The sequence below is a fragment of the Paramisgurnus dabryanus genome, chromosome 1 (genome assembly GCF_030506205.2).
Source record: "Paramisgurnus dabryanus chromosome 1, PD_genome_1.1, whole genome shotgun sequence".
NCBI lineage: Eukaryota > Metazoa > Chordata > Actinopteri > Cypriniformes > Cobitidae > Paramisgurnus > Paramisgurnus dabryanus.
This window is the reverse complement of record NC_133337.1, coordinates 65,195,058-65,216,654: the sequence shown is the minus strand read 5'-3', so window position 1 is coordinate 65,216,654 and position 21,597 is coordinate 65,195,058. Positions and strand designations below refer to the sequence as shown.

Here is a 21,597-nt window from a genome sequence, read left to right as displayed (position 1 = left end):
TAGTACCTGGTATCAGACACTCTTCTGCAGGCAGGGGGAGGGGCGGGGCTGTGTTTCCTACCCTCCACTGCCACTTTCAGAGTGTGCTTGTAGCAGCTAGGAGGCTGCTCAGGTTGCAGCAACAGTACAATTTGTCCAGTTAAAAGTTGTTCTATCACTGAAATAATTTTAGAGACATTATTTAAAGGTAAAAAAAACTACATAGTGTTGCTTTAAACATTTCATATTTACTACACCTGCCATGTATGAACCAGCGTGAGGATGAAATTAAGAAGTGGCTTGATATATTAAGATAATATTCAATTATTTTGTGTTGTTGATCGGAGGTGACGGGTCTTCAATGAGCAAATATAAAAGCACAGAGACATACCAGTTTCTTTACAATTGGAAAGTCCGTCAAGTGTTTGTACATGAAATTTACCGAGATTTCCTGTTTTTAACTTTTCCGGGCTGGTTTAAAATGTCACACCTGGCCCTCTGGTGTGAGTTTTTTTTTTTAAACGGCAATTTTTAACGGGCTTGTTTATGGCGACACGTCAAGCTTCTCGCGGTCTGACACAGTCAGCAGTTTCATTCAACACATTGTAAGGTATTTGAACAAACCATAATAAACATATTAAACTACTTCATGTATTGAGTATTGTTTTCGTTGTATGAAAATATGATTACATCATATTAAAACTAAACAGATTATGTCATATATTCTGTACTGTAATCACATTTTTGTAATAATATATAGTAGCAGAAAAAATATTTCAGCTAAATCAGCATATTTTTATCAGCATAATATTAGGTTTTTTTTAAACAATTATTGTATTTATTGTTTACTGGTAGTTTCTATGAAAGGTTTTACTGATGGATTTGTAAATACAGATCATGATTGCATGTGCGCCACATACTGTACACATTCAGCTCTTGTGCATGGGGTTAAAACAAATGTTTTGTAGAGATTCACTGTGTTTGTATTAGCTATTATGGCAACACCTAACTGCACAAATTATGTTGGTCTTCTTGGATTTTATAATAAACATTAAACAGCCAGGCAAAACGGCACACTTGTGTCCGCTTTGCAATAGACTACCATTACCTTTAGTGGTTCACCGGAAGTCATAAACCGGAAAGCTCAAAGATGGCAGCGCCCACATTTATGTCAAGAAACAGGTGGATAAGACAAATGGCACAGTTTAGTTTCCTTGATGTCAGCAAGCTTTTTAAACAATCTTACATCAACATCTTTGTTTTGCATTGGTCACAGGTGAAATCCCAGACCTCTTTCCTGATGACGAGGTGGAGAACATCATCGGTTCTTTAAGAAATGAAGTGCGTGGCCTGGGTCTCATGGACACAAGGGAAAACTGCTGGAAGTTCTTCATCGACCGCGTTCGTAGGCAACTCAAGGTGCGTGAGCAAAAATGATTCATGACAGTGCAGCCTTTGTACTCCCACATTCTTTGAAAAAGATTAAGCTCTGTACACCCTCTGTAAATTCTTTTTGGTCAAACATCACACAGCAAGATTTTAGCTCATGCAGTATTACAAGATGAACGTAAACAGAAGTGTGAATACAGAATCGCGATACTGTTGGTAGGTTCATAATGTAGGATGTACTGTAGGTGTATGCACTGTAATGGTTTTGTATTGAAGCCCAAATTTTGTCTTTGCTATCTGCCACTGGCACTTGGATATAAATCTTGTTTGGAACAAACAACAGCACTAATGGACATTCATTACTGGTTTGCCAATATAACATGCAGCCATATTTCTTCACATTTGGGGTTTGCATTATGCATCAGGTGCTCTCTTTAAATTTAAGGTCCTTTTTTTGCAGGTAGTCCTGTGTTTCTCACCTGTGGGAAACAAGCTAAGGGTACGCAGTCGAAAATTCCCAGCGGTGGTAAACTGCACTGCCATCGACTGGTTCCACGAGTGGCCACAGGAGGCCTTGGAGTCGGTCAGTCTTAGGTTCTTACAGGAAGTAGAGCACATTCAGGTGAGTCACCCACCCAAACTGAATTCAATAGGGGGGCAAAATATCATTTTGACCTAGCTTACCAGGACGCTATAAAGCAGAGAACCAACATTTCTTTGCATGATTTTCCTCACGATTCCCTCAATCCAAAGCACAGGGATCAAATGTATTCGATTTATTCTGCACCAGCCTCTTGCAGCAGTAATACATCTCGATGTGAGCTCAGAATGAAACTGACTAATGGATTCAGGTGCAAATGCAATTCAATGTCAAATGTAATTTTTGGGAAATATGCTGTGCTTTAAGTCATAAAAAAATAAGTTAGGCAAGGCGTTTACCTAGGCATAGATGAATAATAAGAGTTCTGTACATGTTAATGACAAATCATGAGCCTCGAACACAATTGTTTCCTCCTCCTTATGTAAACCCTGTGCATGCAAAAGACCACTGGAAAACAGACTGATCTCAACATAACACCAACTGTGTTGATGCAGTCGAGATTTACGCCCCAACATTAAATTACACATTAAATAAATTACAATGCTGTTAAAATGTTAAAAACAAAGTTTTGAGTGCTGAGTTAGCACTATATGTTAATGCTACATGCTAGCGTTTAGGCTTAAGTTCTACTATTGACGTTACAGTTACGTTTTGCAGGTCTATATTGAAAAAAACCCCACAAACTTACCACTCAGAGACAGACGTCTTTTAACAATCTCCAAACATTTGATTTTTCCTCAAAATCTGTATCTATGTCTGATACAGGCTCAAACATAAAGTCTGTTTTGAACTGAATTGAACTGCTCTGAAAAACAGCCAATTAGAGCAGAGCTCAATTTTTTTATTCATTGCCGTTTTAAATATTTTATTCTAAGGGAAAATCCTAGAGTTGTAAATGGACATGTAAAAACGTTTCTAGATAATTTTTCACTTAATAAAAATTACTTGACATAAAATTAATTACACATACTGTACCTTCTATGTAGATATCTAAGAACAATTTAACGATTATTTTAATGCATTCTTTGGCACCTTCAAGGGAAAATGAAATGGCTGTGTAATGTGACATGTTGGTAATATTTATTGGATTGAAATGTAATCGCATTGTTCATTTTCCCACATATCTAGCCAGAGGTCAAGGACTCTGTGAGTAAGTTCATGGCTTATGTTCATGTAAGTGTGAACAAGATCTCAAGGGACTACTTGGCCAATGAGAGGCGGTACAACTACACTACACCCAAGTCCTTCCTGGAGCAGATCAAGCTATATCAAAACTTGCTGGCACTTAAGAGAAAGGATCTCACCATGAAGATGGAACGGCTGGAAAATGGCTTGGAGAAGCTCAACAGTACCACTGCTCAGGTGCGCCTTCTCCTTATCACCACTTCACTTATCATAGGCATCAAATGCTTTAAAGGCTTTGCATTATGAACCAAGGCCAAAGTTATTAACTCAACATAGGGCAATAAATATTTTATTCAAAAAGTTGCTTTATTTCACTAATTCATTTAAAAAGTGAAACTTGTTTATTATATTCATTCATTACGCACAGACTGAATTTTTCTAATGTTTTTTTCTAATTTCTAATTTTGGCAACCTTATTCTCCATTTACGTTCATTGTGTGGTAAAGTGTGTCCAGCACTTTTTCCAACCTTTTTTTTGTTTGTTTAAAATAACCTATTTGGTTATTTTAAACATTTGGGGTAAAGAAAGCTAAAACCTGCCATTTTCCAGATGTATTTCGACATCTTTGGTGTTATTCAGAATAATGAGTCTATTTGAAATGGTTCAATATAATAATTAATGTTCCAGGACTGAAACGAAAAGCTCTGTACTTTATATAAGTGCTTGCATTACAGCTGCAAAGATTTATTTTCATTTCATAAATTAATTTACAATTAGCTACTTTATTTTACAGCACGCATTGTAGCAACCTGTCATATAATTCATTAATAGGTCCATTAAATAAAATGATAATTTGGTGCAATGTCAACACAGTCAATAGTAGCATTTTGGAGTACATAGTATTAGTATTCACAGTCTGTTAAAATCAAAACAGATGGGTCACCTAATGGACAAAAAAAAACTAAATAGGGATCTAAGCCATTTCCTAATGCACAGAATATGCTATGGACCAGTGGTTCTTAAACTTTTTGCATGCGGCTTCCCCACCAGTAGTGTACATCCCTTCGCACCCCTCCCCAAATAAAATTTGTCAACATAAACAATCTCAAACATAAAATTTTAATTAATTAAACATTGTAAGTGGTACAATGCAGCGCTGTTGGCTAGTTGGCTGTGTTTTTTTCTGGGGACGGTTGCACCAGCAGGACTTTAAAAAGTCAGTGGCGGCACATGACTTCTTTTCAGAGTAAGCACGAATGTGAAACCTGTGAAACATTGTCATGTGTGTGGATCGGCATGTCAAAATATGTGTTCCATGCGTCTCGTGAACCTCTGTGCATTGTACGTCATGTCAAAATACCTTCCTGCTGCAGATGCTTCGTAAGAGTTTATGATTAAAGAGACGCTCTCTTTGCTCGATACTCGCTTAATCTCATGTCTAATCAGAGTTTAGTGTTAAGTGAGTATCTTGGGATTTTTTTAATATTCAAGTACAAGAATTAATTGGTGCCGTCTCTCACTCAGTTATGCATGAAAGCCAATGTTTCATTAATTTAATTATTTATGTTTTTTGCCATAGAAAGAAGTCAAAGCTTTAAACTTTCCCCTACTTTTGACTAGATGTAAGATTTAGTCTCAGACGTCTGCTGAGGTGGTGCAACAGGTATAAATTCTACATAGAACGTAAAGCGCATTTTATGTCCAGGCTAGTATCATGACCAGGTGCACGCCCAGCTGCTGCAACCGGCCCCTAATGTTTAGTTACACAGAATTTATGATAAATGAATGCATTTCATAAAATGTCAAACAACTTTGGCCCCCTATGGCCCCATTTTGCACCCCCCTGTGGCATAATTTTGCGGCCCCCTGCTATAAACCTGGGTTTGGGCTGCTTTGAATTGGCCAAGTAGGCAAACACTTAGCAACTGTCAAAAACATCATAACCTCATAGCAATCATTTAGAGTACATACTGTAGCAAACACACACTGTAGCATCATGTTGAAAACACCATAGCAACCATATAAACCCCTAGCACCCACCCACCCACCCAGAAATGTTTTTTAATAAATGGAAAAATGTAGTTAAACCAATAATTGTTTTCTCAGCAACACATTTGCTTAACAACTCCTGCTAATTATTCTGATTGAGACATTATTACTTATCAAATGTGTCCTTCTGTTTTAGCTGTATTATGCAGAGATTCATATAAAGCAGCTTGTATTAGAAGTGTGTGTGTGTGTGTGTGTGTGTGTGTGTGTGTGTGTGTGTGTGTGTGTGTGTGTGTGTGTGTGTGTGTGTGTTAATCCCGCAGGCACAGACCTGCTGAAAAACTCTTTATATCCTCAGGTAATGGCCTCAGGGCTCCATCCTCAGTCCCACCACCCTTTAAATGGAAAAGCTATCAGAAAGCTCATTTGTGTGCATAGATTGTATTTGCAAGGTAGGAGAGGAAAACATTTCAAATAAAAAAAATTCACACATACGGATGACATCCTATTGTGCGGTTGGAGATCCACGCCCACCACAACTACCTATTTACATTAGCGGTTCAGGAGCCAAGTTTGAGACCGCGGGTTTGGCTAGGATTTCAAATTAAAAGCAGGTGCTAATGAGGCAGAAAGTTTATTGGCGGTGCTTTATGCTGCATTATTAAGGTGGGACCCCTGTTAGATGTAATTTGTGGTTATCAATTTAAACTAGTTGGTCTCTGCCTACATTTGAAGGGCGCAGAGGTTAGGACGGGGTGCTTTGGTTTTTATTAGTTTTACAGTCACTCTCATTAAGTGTGTAAATTGTGTTACTCAAGGCTGCAGTGTTTGTCTTCACTTAAAACAAACAATTGTATGATGTAATATTTTGCATAATAATAAACAAATCAAGACTTGTTCCAACTATATTGATATTTACAAGGCATAATTTTGTAATACCTAAAGATTTCTTTTTATCCCTAAATGTGATACTCTGCTATGTTTGAACAAAGGTAAGATTAGACATACTTTTTGCTCCAAACTTTTGAAGATGCTCATTTTCAAAGTATCCTCTATCTGACTGTAGAAGGATCATTATAGCTGTTTCATGTATAGCTTGGGGAGCAAAGAGGAAAAACTCAGATGAAGAGGGTTTAAGTGAGATTTCTAACTGTGCTTTCTAAGCAATTAGCACTCCATCATTTTTACCTCCTATTCATCAGTTTAATTATTCACATGATAGCAACCGGTTTGTGTGGGTATTGTATGGTTTGCTACCCTGAGGGAATTTTATCCCTGACGTGTCATTTTCTTAAGGCTAATCAGCTCATTCGGATGCTGGGAAAAGCAAGCAGATTTAAGTTTGGAGTACATGCCTCATTTTATCTATTCGGATCATGTTGCTTAAGGTTATTTTGCATATTTCACCTTTTCATACCTCCTGCTTTCTATCCTGAATAGCTTTTCCACCTCAGTGTTTTGTGTGCAGAAAATGAGTGACAGTGGCTTAATCAATTGTAACACAAAACTATGCTCATCTGTCATATCTGTGTAAACTGTCGTTCGTTTCATTCATCCTGCCCTAAATGTCATTTATCAATTAAATGCTGTAGTGCTCATTTTACTGATAAAATTATTCATGTAATTTAACAGCGAATTCCAGGCCGAATGCAATTAGGTGATAACAGCAAGGTCATTAATTTATAAGAAAACTGTAATGCCATTTAATGCACATTCTGGGCCAGTTCCACATATAAATTGATAGAATAAACACTTTACAGGTTTTTGTATGTGTTAATGATGGATAATGTACAACCAGACAGTCTTTATCGCTAATATAATCCCTGACAGGATGATCAAATAGTCCTGAACAAAATGAATGGGCCATCTGTTGTCCTGAAAAGATTTATTTTGCTCTAACAAATGGCTTACCAAATTATAATTCTGATATGGTAGTTGCCAATAAATATAAGTTAAGTATAAGTAACTTGACACTAGTATTAGGTATTATAAAATATTTGTATTGGATATTACTTTATTATTGGAGAGATTTGAGTAGGAGCGATTTGACATAGTCTCTCATTCCCAAAAGTTTGTCATTTTTAAGGAATATCAGACTGAATCTTGATAATCACACAACTGACTAATCAGAATTAATCCTTTCAGGGAGCAGTTAATAACAATATTTAATTGATCAGGTATCATGAACTAACCAAAAATCACGTATTTGCTGATTCTGCCATTCTGAGATACCAGTTTGTTGGCAGAATCCTTTAAGATTGTCAACTTTTAGCGGCTCCGGACTATAAATTTAGGTGGGGCAGAATCTCTGTCCTGTCATGCTGTATGACCTACATTATGATTACAGCTAGTGGTATACATTTTACAACTAAATAACTGAACACATGCAGAACACGTGTCCCTATAACGAAAAATGAAAAAGTAGGCATGGAATATAAAACGCTTTATTCCGTTTAGGACAACAAGAGAGCGTAAGCTTTTAAAGGCCATTAAACGACTTGGTCGTTAAACTTTGGTCGTTTGGCTGTTGCACAATTTTTATATCTGGCTTGTCAGGGCAATGTTGTTTAATGTCCATTTTCTTATTAACTGACAATCTTTCAAAGTAATTGTGGAATAAAAACTCTACATTGTAACAATCGGGTTGATATGTACCACTCGCGATGCTCACAACCTGAAGAATTTAGAGGTGCAGATTCAAATCTGCCCATGTGGCTCTCAGTTAAAGGTGCAGTGAGTAATTTTTAAAAGGATCTCTTGACAGAAATGCAAAATAATATACAAAACTATATTATCAGTTGTGTATAAAGACCTTTGTATAATAAACCGTTATGTGTTTATTGCCTTAGAATGAGACATTTTATCTACATACACAGAGGGTCCACTTACATGGAAGCCGCCATTTTGTGCAGCCATGTTTCTACAGAACCCCTTAACAGACAAACTTTTTTACTAAGTTGTCTCCAACGATGACATGTTTGTCCGGTGGCGGCTACCGTAACTTCTCTATGTGTTTCAAAAGCAAGAGGTGAGCATTGGACTGAGCCATTGGTTGCAATTCACAACCTAAAATGTACACACTGCACCATTAAAGCTCACTGCATTTCCATTTTTCACCACATATTTACATTGGGAAAATGTGGGGTGCTGTTGAGCTCGGGAGGGCAGAGGCAGCTTCTGCCCCCTCAGCTCGATCATTACTTAAAGTAGCCAACCGAGCCGCGCGTGCAATTTCCAAACAAATTCATCTTACTTTACCACTTATATTAGTAGAAGAGAAACTCCGAAAATATTTGTTGAAAAATATTAGACACATTTATGAGTTTAAATTTGTTTTGAACAATTTAAATTTGATTTGAATTCACTTGATGATGTTTTCAAGTGAATTCATATTTTGTTGGGGCACTGCCCCACTTGCCCATAATGACGCATCGCGCCTGCCCTAATGTGTGATTCAGTTTCTTAATCTTTACCTTTTAAATACTGACTTTAATCGTTTGCAATGTTTTTAGTATACTATGTTTACTATGTCTTGTCCAAAGATGTGGATTTTTTTAGAAGTGGACATTTTTGCCTAAATACAGCGAAGGATGTCTTTCATTGTTAAAACCCAGTGAAATGAGGTAACATTTGTTAAAATAGGACATATTAGTTACTTACTAATAATCTTTTCAATACCATTAATGTAAAATTACTGAACCTAAACCTTACAGCATGATATAAAAAGTTAATTTACAAGAAAATGTCACATGCACTTACAGAACAGAATTTTGCATGGCAAACTCTTCAAATATTGTTAAATAATGTTAATGCAGGTATCCTTATTTGGTATAAGTGTTAACATTTTGTGATCTATGAGCAAACTGTGCTTTGGTATGTTTGTTTTCTCTAGTTGCTTTTACAATGATAAACATATATAAGTTCCTGTTTTAACTGGTAGAGAACAAGTTGCGCCATGGGTCATGGGTTTGAAAAAAGTGATAAGTGTCACATAAATGTAAAATCAATTTCTTCCTTTGCCTAACACTTAGGTGGACGATTTGAAGAACAAGCTGGCAGCGCAGGAAGCCGACTTGAAGCTAAAAAATGAGAGCGCAGACAAACTGATTCAGGTGGTGGGTGTGGAGACCGAGAAGGTGGCCCGTGAGAAGAAAGTAGCTGATGAAGAGGAGCAGAAAGTAGCCTGCATTGCTGAGGAAGTGACCCGAAAGCAGCGAGACTGTGAGGAGGACCTGGCTAAGGCTGAACCTGCTCTTATAGCAGCTCAGGAGGCATTAAACACACTCAACAAGGTCAGATATCTTCATGCAGTGACACCCGAATAGTTCAGAGAAAACACCAAGATAAAACATAACCAAAGGGAAAAAAGTCAACAATAGTTTTTCCATTTATTGTGTTAAGTGCAATTTTTTATAGCATCAGGATGAAAAATTAGACAAAGTGATGAAGAAAGATTTAAGGTTGTGCTGTATTTTGTAGGTCACTAATCAATAAGCAAATATGGGTTGTTTACTGTATTGACTACATATTTAGTTCTTATACAGTAGTCAGATTTCAATTCTGCTATTGAAGCGCAAAATGTTCTTTGGGACATTTTCAAAGCATGCTGGGATAGCATGGATTATCTGGTTTGGCACAAACACATGCCAGCTCAAGTGCATGCTGTTATTGAAACATAAAAATAAATATTATAAAATTTTGAAACTTCTTTTTTTACTTTTAACTTCCATTTCAGATTTTTTCCATAATAAATTTTTTATTAGAAATTAATTCACAAAGGAAAAATGCTTTACAGCTTTCTCAACTGGAGTCATTTAAATATCTATGCCTTCAGGTATGCATGTTATTTCTTTTTGCAAACTCTATGTTCACTTGTTTTGCTGGTTTCATATCCTTTTTGTAGAACAATCTGACAGAACTGAAGTCTTTCGGCTCCCCTGTGGTCGCTGTCACCAATGTAACGGCAGCTGTCATGGTGCTCACAGCGCCCGGGGGTCGAGTTCCAAAGGACCGCAGCTGGAAGGCAGCAAAGGTGATGATGGCAAAGGTCGACAACTTCCTAGATGATTTAATACATTTCAAAAAGGAAAACATCCATGAGAACTGTCTCAAAGCCATCAGGCCATACCTGGAGGACCCAGAGTTTAAGCCCGAGCTGGTAGCAGCGAAGTCTAAGGCCGCAGCTGGCCTCTGTTCTTGGGTCATCAACATTGTGACGTTTTATGAGGTTTACTGCGAGGTTGAGCCTAAGAGGCAGGCCCTGAGCAAAGCCAACGCTGAGCTCGCCGCTGCACAGGAGAAACTCACCATCATCAAAGCAAAGATCAAAGTCAGTTCATATATTTATATTCTTATCATTTTTATAAAATGCTTTATAGTAAGGCTTTAAAATCTGTTGTTTTGTTATAATGTCAGATTCTCTATGCCTCTTCTTTTCCCGACAGCATCTTAATGAGAACTTGGCAAAGCTGACTGCGAAGTTTGAGAAAGCGACAGCAGACAAGCTGAGGTGCCAACAGGAGGCTGAGACCACAGCACGCACCATCTCTCTTGCCAACCGCCTAGTGAGTGTCAACCCATCACACACACTGCCATCTCACCCAGGAAGTGTTTCACTCCCTGCACTAATAAACTGTATATGCATACATTTCATATGAAACCTGTCTGATGTTTTGTGTTTAATTACTAAAAAATGCATACATAAAAGCAAGCATAAAAGGAAAACATTGTGAATAATAATTAACACGCAGCAAAAAAAAACTAGAATAAGTAATTTATGCTGTATATTCAAGTGTTCAGTAATATGAAGTCAGCAATAAATCACACAAACAAACACATGCAGCAATCTTGCACATCTTGTTTTGGCTTGAAGCAGTCGAAATAATTTTGTTTGGTTTGTAAAGAATTCTAGTGGTTTGCATGCCATGGACTTGGAAGTCTTTCACTTTTGCTCTCTTTGTAATTGTTGGTCTATGTCAGGGGTTAAAAACGCAAGGCCAGCGGGGCCAAATCCCAGTAGCACCTCACTGCAGAACATGACATCCAGGGGCGGAGCTGGATTCAGATCCAGAGATCCCATTGGTCGGCAGTTTTACCACAAGACACGTCATACACGTGTTGCTGCTTTACCATTTCAGCATTAAGTTAAATTAAGTTATTCTTTTGACATAAAAACGAACTTTACTTATGACTACAATAAAATTGGTGCCTTTGGGGTGAAATGTACGTTTTTTGCTATAATGTTCTGGAGTAAAACATTTCGGGTAAGCCTACTTCGAGTAATCTTACCACATGCAGTTTAAGACCTATGAATGTATCCAGTATAAATATGCATAATTATTAAAATATATAGGTTATGGCATGTTATTTAGAAATTAATAAATTGAATGTTTATCTTGTATGGACTTTGAACTTGTTTTAACGCGTCTTTGCTTGCAGCCATTAGGAAACAGGTCTCCTTCGAAGATGGTTTACTTAAAAAAAAAAAAAAATCTGCTAATAAAAAATATCAAATAAATTTGTTTTTATATTTACTCGTATAGGAATAGCTGTGTAATAAGTGGGATAATGTACAAATAAATCCCTTCAGTGATATCACACTGCCGGGAACGTGTCCTTACCTCCCCTTACACCTAACTGTCATACTTTCTAAATTATGAATCTTTCTCTACTATATTATTAATGAAACGTACACTTAAATTGATAAGAGCAAACATTGGCGACCACAGGTTGCAACTAATTGCGGGCTGCAACAACGCAAATATACTGGTTCATTTGGCGGAACAAAGTATATAAAGTGGGGGGAGTTGGATCTAGATCCAACCCCACCCCCTGGATGTTGTGTTCCGCAATGAGAACCATCTCCCAAATTCGGCCCGTGCCCTCATTTTATGTGGCCTGTGGGAGCTTACAAATTATTTTATTAAAATTTTTTGCAGGGATTTCCTAGAATTTTTTTATGGCTGCCAAAATAAACTCTTGTCCTGCCAAAGTCTTTATTGATACTTTATTGTGATAAATGGGTAATTATGTTGATTGATTGCGGGAAAGAGAACCAGCAGAGAGTTGTACTCTTGCACTTTCTCTGTCTCCAAAAACTAAGCACAGTCTGTTTGCTCTTGCTCTCCTCGTTCAAAAAGCCTGTGGGAAAACTTGTCTTACTGTTGGACGTTTCTCACTTCTGCAGAAACTGTAAATGTAACATGGGCTTTTTTTGCAGTTTCTCTGCCAACTGCATGAATCGGGGGCAGACGTTTTTGCGTTACTTTGCGCTTAGTTCCGTATGTGAAAGATAAACGTTACACGCTGACGTAAGCGTAAAGTAACGCTTAAAAGTCTGCGACACGTGCACATGAAAACCACGGTAAAGCAGGGTAATGTGTTTACATCTACACAAAAAGGGGTAATTAGCAAAAAAACTATCGGTGTCAATCAGTTTTTGCTTACGCTGTTTAAAGGCTAACTCTGAAGAAAACCATTTTCCGCATTAACATGACCCGCACACATTAGTAGTTTATTGCGCATAATTGGTGCATGTTAACGCACTTATTGTTTTTCGTGGGGATGTAAGGTATTTTTACAGCCGTCTGAATCAAGAATGTAAGTGTTTTTCTCCGACCACCCTTGTAAAAATTACCAGCCAAATTACTTACTTCACCTACTAAACACCAAGGTCGTGTGATAATTTAATTGCTGTCTGAATCCAGATTTCCGAGTTTATAAAAGGGGATTCATGCAAAATTTATTCTGCACATACTTTTAGCACACTGAAAAGCATTGTATCATTTAAAGGCGGAGTCCACGATGTTTGAAAAACGCTTTTGAAAAGGAGACGGGCCGACTACCAAAACACACTTATAGCCAATCAAATCAAATCAAATGCCGGGTTGCGTATGTGTGGGGCGGGTCTATCAACAGAAGGTCCAGATTCTATTGGGGTAGGGGTGTGTTTGTTTGGGTGATTTCAAATATCAACATTGGATTTCAAACATCATGGACTCCGCCTTTAAGCGTCTTTTTTGCGTGCATTTTAAAGATTGACATCTTTATAACTGAAATGATGAGAAGTATGGACACAATCTTTTATTGCTCTTCTACAGCAAGTGGGAGCTGATATAAATAAAGAAAAAAGAATTTAAAATGTTTATTAGCAGCAACAAGTGCTAAATACTATTTTAAAAATGTATTCAATTACACAACAGTATTCCATATACATTTAATCAAGTATCCGGGTCATGTAAATGATCGTTTAATTAACCACATTTCCAGGTGTTTCGAATAACAAACTCACACATCCACTGCGAATTTATCTTTATCTGAATGCATGAGTTTTCTCCCGGGGGATGCATTCAAAGACATTCTCATGAGAAACAATTACCGTACAAATAGGGCTAAAGTCATGTAAATAAATCACAGCTTTTTTGCAAAGAGGGCAAGAAATGATGACAGGGTTCCCCACCCCTGGCCTACAGGTATATATAATGTGAAGGAGGTTGTAAAACTCAGAAAAAACATAGTTTTTCTAAGCATACTTTAGCTTTAAAATAGTGATATTTTTACATATTTATACAATAAAAATTTAACATGGCACGCACACACATAAATGACTTTGATGTTTTCCAATGCGACCTCTGTCTGAAAAGTAATATCTATTCATGTGATTTTTATATTGTTTCAGATTGGCATCTGTCACAGTTTATCATCCTATGCATAAATGCTGACCTTAACTCAGCATTTTTTATGATTTTCAAAATTTTCATCTAGAAATATACAGTATAAACATAAAAATATATCAAATGAAAGAACAGACCCTCTGCTTTCAAACAAACAAATGGGGAAAAGTTTCATTCCATCTTAATTTCTTTTTATAACATCTTAAATATGGTTAGGTTTCTTCAAAAATACAATATTTTGAGCAAAAAGCTGAAATAATTGTGTTTTTGTAAAGGAAATTTGTCTAAAATTAATTAAATTAGTTTTTGCTTCAGCTTTTTTATTAATTGGGTAAGAGTGCCATCTAGGAAAGAATTAAAAACTTTCATGTTTTTCAATATGTCAGCACACTTTGTGTGATCTTTGTTTTGTTTTTTGTTATTTTTACTTCTGCATAATTTAGTATGTGACCGTTCACACTAGAATCACATTTAAAATGATTGTGAACAGACAAACCAAAGAAGGCTTGCCATGTTAATACTGAGGAAACAAATTAAAATTCACCAAGCACAGTTTAAGCAAACTGCAGTCAGATGAATTGAACAAAATATAAAGAAAGAGAGAATTTTTGGCATGTTTGGGTGAAGTCGCCTGGAATTTGAAGTTTACATTTTTGTCATTATTTAATTTTGCCATATCATGGGAAGATTTTGTACCAAACTGTGTAAACTATTTCCATCAGCTCTGTGCGTATGAGGGATTATTTTTGTATTCAGTGTATTATATATTCTTTGTTTACATTTCTGATTCTGTTCTCAGGTTGGAGGTCTTGCGTCTGAGAATGTTCGCTGGGCTGTGGCGGTCAATAACTTCAAGCTTCAGGAGAGGACTCTGTGTGGAGATGTGCTCCTAATCACAGCATTTGTTTCTTATCTGGGATATTTCACCAAACGGTATCGCCTTGAGCTGATGGACAAGACCTGGATGCCTTATCTCAGCCAGCTTAAGGTTTATTTACAGATACCTGTTTGTGTTGCAAAGGAATCCAAGTTTATTTTTACATTAAATATATACAAAATGTATTTATTATATTAATAAAATGTACTTTGGATGATCAAGACATAAATATTGTAAACAAAAATTAGCCATTGCATTTAATGTTTGATCAAACTTTCCATATTCCCTGACAGGTGCCGATACCAGTAACTTCAGGGTTGGACCCCTTGACTATGCTGACGGATGATGCCGATATTGCAGTCTGGCAGAACGAAGGGTTGCCAGCAGACCGAATGTCTACCGAGAACGCCACCATACTCACCAGCTGTGAGCGATGGCCATTAATGGTGGATCCGCAGCTGCAGGGAATAAAATGGATCAAAAATAAATATGGAGATAACCTTCGGATAATCAGGATCGGACAGAGAGGGTAGGTGCTGCTACATGAGGTCAAAACAAAACGTTTGGCTCATTTTACATTTTTATATTTGATTGTTTTATATGTTCATTTGTAGATATTTGGACTCCATTGAGAGGGCATTGTCTGTCGGTGAAGTCGTCCTTATAGAAAATTTAGAAGAGAATGTTGATCCGGTTCTCAGTCCACTTCTCGGCCGGGAAACAATAAAGAAAGGACGGTAAGGATAAAGGCATTTCATGCAGAAATGGATACTGTTCTTCTGAACCATAGAATAAAATAACACTAATAAAACACTAATAAAAAAAATCAAGACTTTGTGAGTCATATAAACTGCTTTAATGTCACGTTGTCACTGTGATCTGTATGAGAACCACAATTTGGATTCCATCAGTGTGAACAATTTCTTTCATCCACAATAGCTACATAAAGATCGGTGACAAGGAGTGCGAGTACAACCCCAGTTTTCGCCTGATCCTTCACACCAAGTTGGCAAACCCTCACTACCAACCCGAGCTTCAGGCTCAATGCACACTGGTCAACTTCACGGTGACACGGGACGGACTGGAGGATCAACTCCTGGCGGCCGTGGTCAGCATGGAGAGACCCGACCTGGAGGAGCTCAAGGTATTAGCAAAGATTCATTAACGTCTCTCAGTTTGACTGATGGACCAATGTGTTGTCTCTATTCAAACGCTCTCTAAGGAACATCACAGCCTGGCTTTCATTAAAGGAAGGGACAATCTCTTTGATATCTGATCATTCTCTCTACACTTAATTGCAGGGACAGTTAAGTAGACAACAGCTAATTGGAGTCTGTTCGAGAGGTGTTTTTCAGTTTAATTGGATTCATCAGTTTCCGAGGTCTAGATTGGCTGAACTCAAAGATAATTATTCATCATACTGTGACAGACAGGATGGGCAATCACATCTTTTTTACAATCTAAACTCACATATTTCATCATAAAGGAAGTGGCACTTGTTATCCCCAGGGTTTTACTTTGTTTTCTCACCTCGACTTACAAAAGGTTAATGACGTGTTTGGATTTTTCACTTTTATGTATGTAATTAGCGAAGTCTTTTCACACTTTCCCTGATCGCTGTTAATAATGACCAGCGAGTAACTATTGGAGACAGAGATGCGAGATTGTTATTGTGAATAATATTTCAGTTTTACATTAGTGTAAGTAATGAGCTTAGGAATGGTCAATGATATACTTGTGCCGCTGGGTTGTACCTAATTTGGTTTTTGATTAAAATTTTATGATTTCCAATTCACTTGCATTTACTCTGTCGGGAAAATAAGGCATTAGCTAATGGCAGCGTTAAAGGAATGGCTCACCCAAATATAAAAGTTCTGTCATCATCTTATGTGTTTTTCTGCCGTTTGTTATCCTCCGGTTATAATATACAGTATTGCTTTTTAAATCGCACAGTACATTGGGACAGGCGCTGTTTTAAATGTGCTATAAAAGTAAAGTTTGACTTGGAAAACACTTTTATTATCTTTCCTTCGTGCTACACAAAATAATTTTATGATAATGTTGATCTTGGCAAGATAGGTCTTGTCAATACAGTGGAAATGAATGGTGACCACAGGCTATAATGCATGAATAATGGTCTGTACTACTCGTCCTGTCCTAGTTTAAGTCATTTTATCACGTCCTGTGATAGATGACTTAAACCTTAAAATATAGCAAGTTTAGGCTATTTTTTTGGAGATTGACAGTTTGTGGTCACCATTCACTTTCATTGTATGGCAAAGAGCAGCATGAACATGATACTGTATGTTGTGCAAAGTACACTTTGGGACAAAAGTATTGGGATGCATCCCTCTTTTGTCATTTCTGTAATTACAAATCTTAATGATACAGGCAGCTTACAGTATAAAGATATTGTAGAGAACTGTGCTTCTAATAGACAAAACCATACTTGGCAACTATAGACCAATCTCAAATCTTCCTTTAATATGCAAGAAAAGGTGTTTTTTTTAATCCGCTGAACAAATTCTTAAACTCAAATAGCTATATAGACAATTTTCAATCTGGCTTTTGTCAGCATCACAGCACAGCGACTGTGCTCATAAAGATAATAAATGATATTGGTTAAACTCTAATTCAGGTAAAATAGCGGGGCTGGTGCTACTAGATCTTAGTGCTGCCTTTTACACAGTAGATCACACCATACTCTTACATAAGCTGAAAAACTGGGTAGGGCTCTCTGGGATGGTCCTCAAATGGTTTAAATCATACCTAAAAGGGAGAGGTAACTATGTGAACATTGGTAACCATAACTCTGAGTGGACATCCATGACATGTGGAGTCCCACAGGGCTCAATTCTTGCCCCGCTTCTGTTTAATTTGTATATGCTCCCACTTGGTCAAATAATGAAAAAGACCCAAATTGCTTACCACAGCTATGCAGATTACATTCAGATTTATTTAGCCCTGTCACCCAATGACTACAGCCTCACTGACTCTCTATGTAAGTGCATTGAGGAAATTAACATTAACATGCGTCAAAACTTCTTCCAGTTAAACAAAGACAAAACTGAAGTCATTTTATTTGGAAATAGAGACTCTCAAGGTTAACACATACCTTGACTCTAGGGGTCTAAAGACAGAAAGTCAGAAATCTTGGTGTAATCTTAAAGCCTGACCTTAATTTCAGTAGTCATGTGAAAGCGATAAGCAAATCAGTTTTGTCACTTGACAGGACTTAGAGAAACTTGTTCATGCTTTCATCACCAGCAGGGTGGATTATCCTTACTGGGATCCCCAAAAAGACCATAAGACAGCTGCAGCTCATACAGAATTCTGCCAGATTCTGACCAGAACCAAAAAATCTGAGCACATCACTCCAGTCCTCAGGTCCTTACCTTGGCTTCCTGTTACATTTAGAATAGATTTGCAAGTATTGTTACTCGTTTATAAATCACTTCATGGGTAAGGACCGAAATACATGAAAGATATGCTCATTGAATATAAACCGATATAAACACATTACTCAGATCATTAAGATCCGGTCAGTGAGAAATACCAAGGGTTCAATCAAAATAAGGTGCATCAGCATTTAGCTATTATGCCACCTGTAGCTGGAATCAGCTTTTAGAAGAGATCAGATGTGCTTCAACAATAGACACTTTTAAATCTAGATTAAAAACACATCTGTTTAACTCTGCATTTACTGAATGAGCACTGTGCTGCTTCGCACTGACTGCACTTTTAACTCAAGTCACTTTTACTCCAGTTTTATTCTCTTAAACACATTTAAACTGTTTTAATTAAAATCACATTTATTTTCTTTTGGTTGGGGCATGATATCTGAAAGCCAATGTTGACAATTGAAATCACCTAAACAAACACAACCCTACCCCAATAAAATCTGGACCTTCTTTTGATAGACCCGCCCCACACATACAAAACCCAGGCAACGATGTTGGTTAGCAGACACACCCCTTACTGAGGATTGGCTACAGTTCTGTTTTGGTACTTGAGTGTTTTATTTATTTATTTTTTCTTTTAATTGTTATTTTAAATACTCATGTATCTTTGTTTTTATTGTGTTTATTGTGTGTCTCTTATTTTTACATATTGTTTTTTTCTCACCTCTAAAGCACTTTGAATTATCTCTGTGTATAGCACCCATCTCTATTCCAAGATGACCATGTCCCTATGCACAAAGCAAGATTCAAATAAAAAAATTTTATTGATTCAGGTGTTGGAGAACTTTACTGGTCTGAATAAAGCCCAGACCTGAATCCAACCTTATCAGTAGTGAATTCAGCAGTGTCTTCCCTGTGATATTCAAAGCACAGAAAGGTCACATGGTTTTGAAACGACATAAGGGTCAGAATTTGCATTTTTTGGGTGAACCACTCTAATTTCAGAATCATTGATCATAAACTTAAAGGGCCCTATGTTAACGATCTGAAACGCAAGCGCGAAGCGCAACGCGCAAGTGAGTTTGTGGGCGGATCTTGGGCGCTGTTGCTATTTTCCCGGCAGGAGAAATAACTCTTGCGCCGGGCGCAAATCAATAAGGGGTTGGTCTGAAGTAGGTTCATTATTCATAGGTGTGGTTTGGGCGTAACGTCAAATAAACCAATCAGAACGTCATCCAACATTCCCTTTAAACGCAAGGGCGCAAGTTCCATGGCGGGTTGCTATTATTATGACGGATTTACCAGGCGTACGCTAGGAGCGGTTTACAGCCGAGGAGACCCACGTTCTTGTAAGAGCAGTCAAAGACACAGGAGTTGTTTTGTATGGGGATGGGAGAAATCCGCCCAAATCAGCGTTAAACAGGCGTGAGAGGAAATAGCCACAGTCTCATCAGCTGACATCCCCATCGTTGCGGCAAGCGCTACAATGATGTCAGGAGACGGGGGAATCCCAAGCTTGCCAGCATAAATCGGGCACGCCGTGTAACAGGAGGTGGATCTGCCTCTACACAGACGCCAGCAGAGGACATCGCTGCGTCCACCCTCACCGCTGAAAGGGTTTGGGGGCTTTGAAATCGGACCCAAGAAACGCAAGCAAGGTCCAACCCCAAAGTACTCTTACAAATCAAGTTCATATACATTAAGGTTTCTTATGAAAACATTTTAATTATTATTTACATAAAATAAACGTAATACAGCCACACAACAAATATGAAAATATTTTTAATCGTTATTTGCATGAGAAGTTTTTAACGCAGCCACACAATAAATAAAAACTATCACCACAATGCTCACCACAATGATTCCCCTTATCTCATGTATTAATATTTTTTATTGTAACAATTTATGATTTGCAAAAATAACTGTTGCATCTGTGTAGATTAGATGCAAAGTGTATGCGCGTTGTGCACGCTATACATTATGGTCAAGCATGCGCCCTTAAAATAGCATATAATGAACAACGCGCAACGCGCCACTGACTTTAAACTTTTTTTTTCTGGTCAGTGGCGCAATTGTTTTTTGAAACTGCAAAATAGCATCAGGCATGGTTTGCGCGCAACACGCCTCCTTTTTTGCGCTGAACCGCCCAGGGAGCGCAAGTTCATTTCCTAGTTTGCCGACGTGGGTCTGTGGAGGGAAAAACCCACTGGGCGCCGGTGCAAAATACGAATGATACATGCGTCACTGACAAAGTCAATTGCGCTGGGTGCAAGATAGGGCCCAAAGACTCTTAAAGACTTTAAGATGTAAAATAAATCTTTGGCGTCCCGACGGTACATACTGTATTTGAAGATTTAGCTCAAAATATCCTATAGATAATTTATTATAACATGTTAAAATTGACATTTTGTATTGGGTGTGTCCTGTTAAATTCAAATGAACTGATAAAATGCAAACACTGATCACCATATTGGTGGTTTGTGCTGTCAATAATGTTTTCTCTCTCTCTCTCTCTCTCTCTCTGTACTAAATGACAGTAATGGGTTGAATAGTGTAGATTAAGGGGTGGTATTATTGCAATAACATTCCTTTTTGACATCACAAGGGTAGCCAAATTTCAATGACCTATTTTGCTAACTTGCTTGCAGAGAATGGTTTACCAAAACTAAGTTACTGGGTTGTTCTTTTTAACATTTTCTAGGTTAATATAAGCACTGAGGACCCAATTATAACATTTAAACATAGAAAAAGTCAGATTTTTTATGATGTGTCCCCTTTAAGATGCTTCTGGAATTTTTTTGCTTAATTAATTTCCAGTCTCTGACACATCTATCTGAGCTTAACCTGAAGGATTTTATCTGTGAACAAATTACTACGAAGTGAAAACATGTTTTTAATAAGTTATAGCATGAAAATGCGGTTGTGTTAAGATGTGCTTCCCTTCAGTGGAATTTTGCCATACAATTAAAATGTTACTTAATGAAGCTGTGATTAATTAACGTTTCATATCTGAGTAAATAGCGATACAGAACTCTCTTGTCATCTTAATTATTTTGAAAGTTGCAAGAAAAGCTTGAGAATCCCTAAGCACCTGCCATAACATCAAAAAACGAGACACCGTTTCACTAGCTCTTATTTAGACTTTGCTCTGTTTTTATAATAAGGTGTTATGCAACCACATCACAGGGATTGCTCCTTTTTGTAGATGTTTTTGTTTGTTTAGGATACATTGGTTGTGTTATACCAAAACACTGATGTAATTGTTTTAAGTGCATCTTTATGAGCACATATTGGACGCACTTTGAGACACTCCAAGTCTATAAATTAAGGTTTTGTCATTGTGATCCATGGAAAAGGGGGTATTGTTAGGCATCAGTCACAGCTAATGAGCAGAATTCTGCCTTTCTAAAATTAACCAACATCGATGTCTTGTTACAGTAGGTATTTTCTTGCCTGAATTTGCGCTCTCCTCTGCATTTTGCTGGCTAGTTGGGTCTAGGTTAATTAGATGCACAAGAAGCTAGTAAAGATTTAATCATTGATGATTGAGCAATCAGGATTAG

At 37.4% G+C, this 21,597-nt stretch overlaps 1 protein-coding gene across 1 annotated transcript in view; it reads left to right on the top strand.

Moving 5' to 3' along the window:
- The window catches only part of LOC135739425 (dynein axonemal heavy chain 9-like), a 116,289-nt gene that overhangs the window by 52,749 nt on the left and 41,943 nt on the right, over window positions 1-21,597 (top strand). The window contains exons 18-27 of the mRNA XM_073815872.1: window positions 1,256-1,398; window positions 1,829-1,990; window positions 3,098-3,331; window positions 9,116-9,376; window positions 9,988-10,413; window positions 10,529-10,648; window positions 14,556-14,744; window positions 14,927-15,162; window positions 15,248-15,370; window positions 15,573-15,777. Coding sequence (XP_073671973.1) covers window positions 1,256-1,398; window positions 1,829-1,990; window positions 3,098-3,331; window positions 9,116-9,376; window positions 9,988-10,413; window positions 10,529-10,648; window positions 14,556-14,744; window positions 14,927-15,162; window positions 15,248-15,370; window positions 15,573-15,777 — 2,099 coding nt within the window. The remainder of the gene's footprint in view (window positions 1-1,255; window positions 1,399-1,828; window positions 1,991-3,097; window positions 3,332-9,115; window positions 9,377-9,987; window positions 10,414-10,528; window positions 10,649-14,555; window positions 14,745-14,926; window positions 15,163-15,247; window positions 15,371-15,572; window positions 15,778-21,597) is intronic.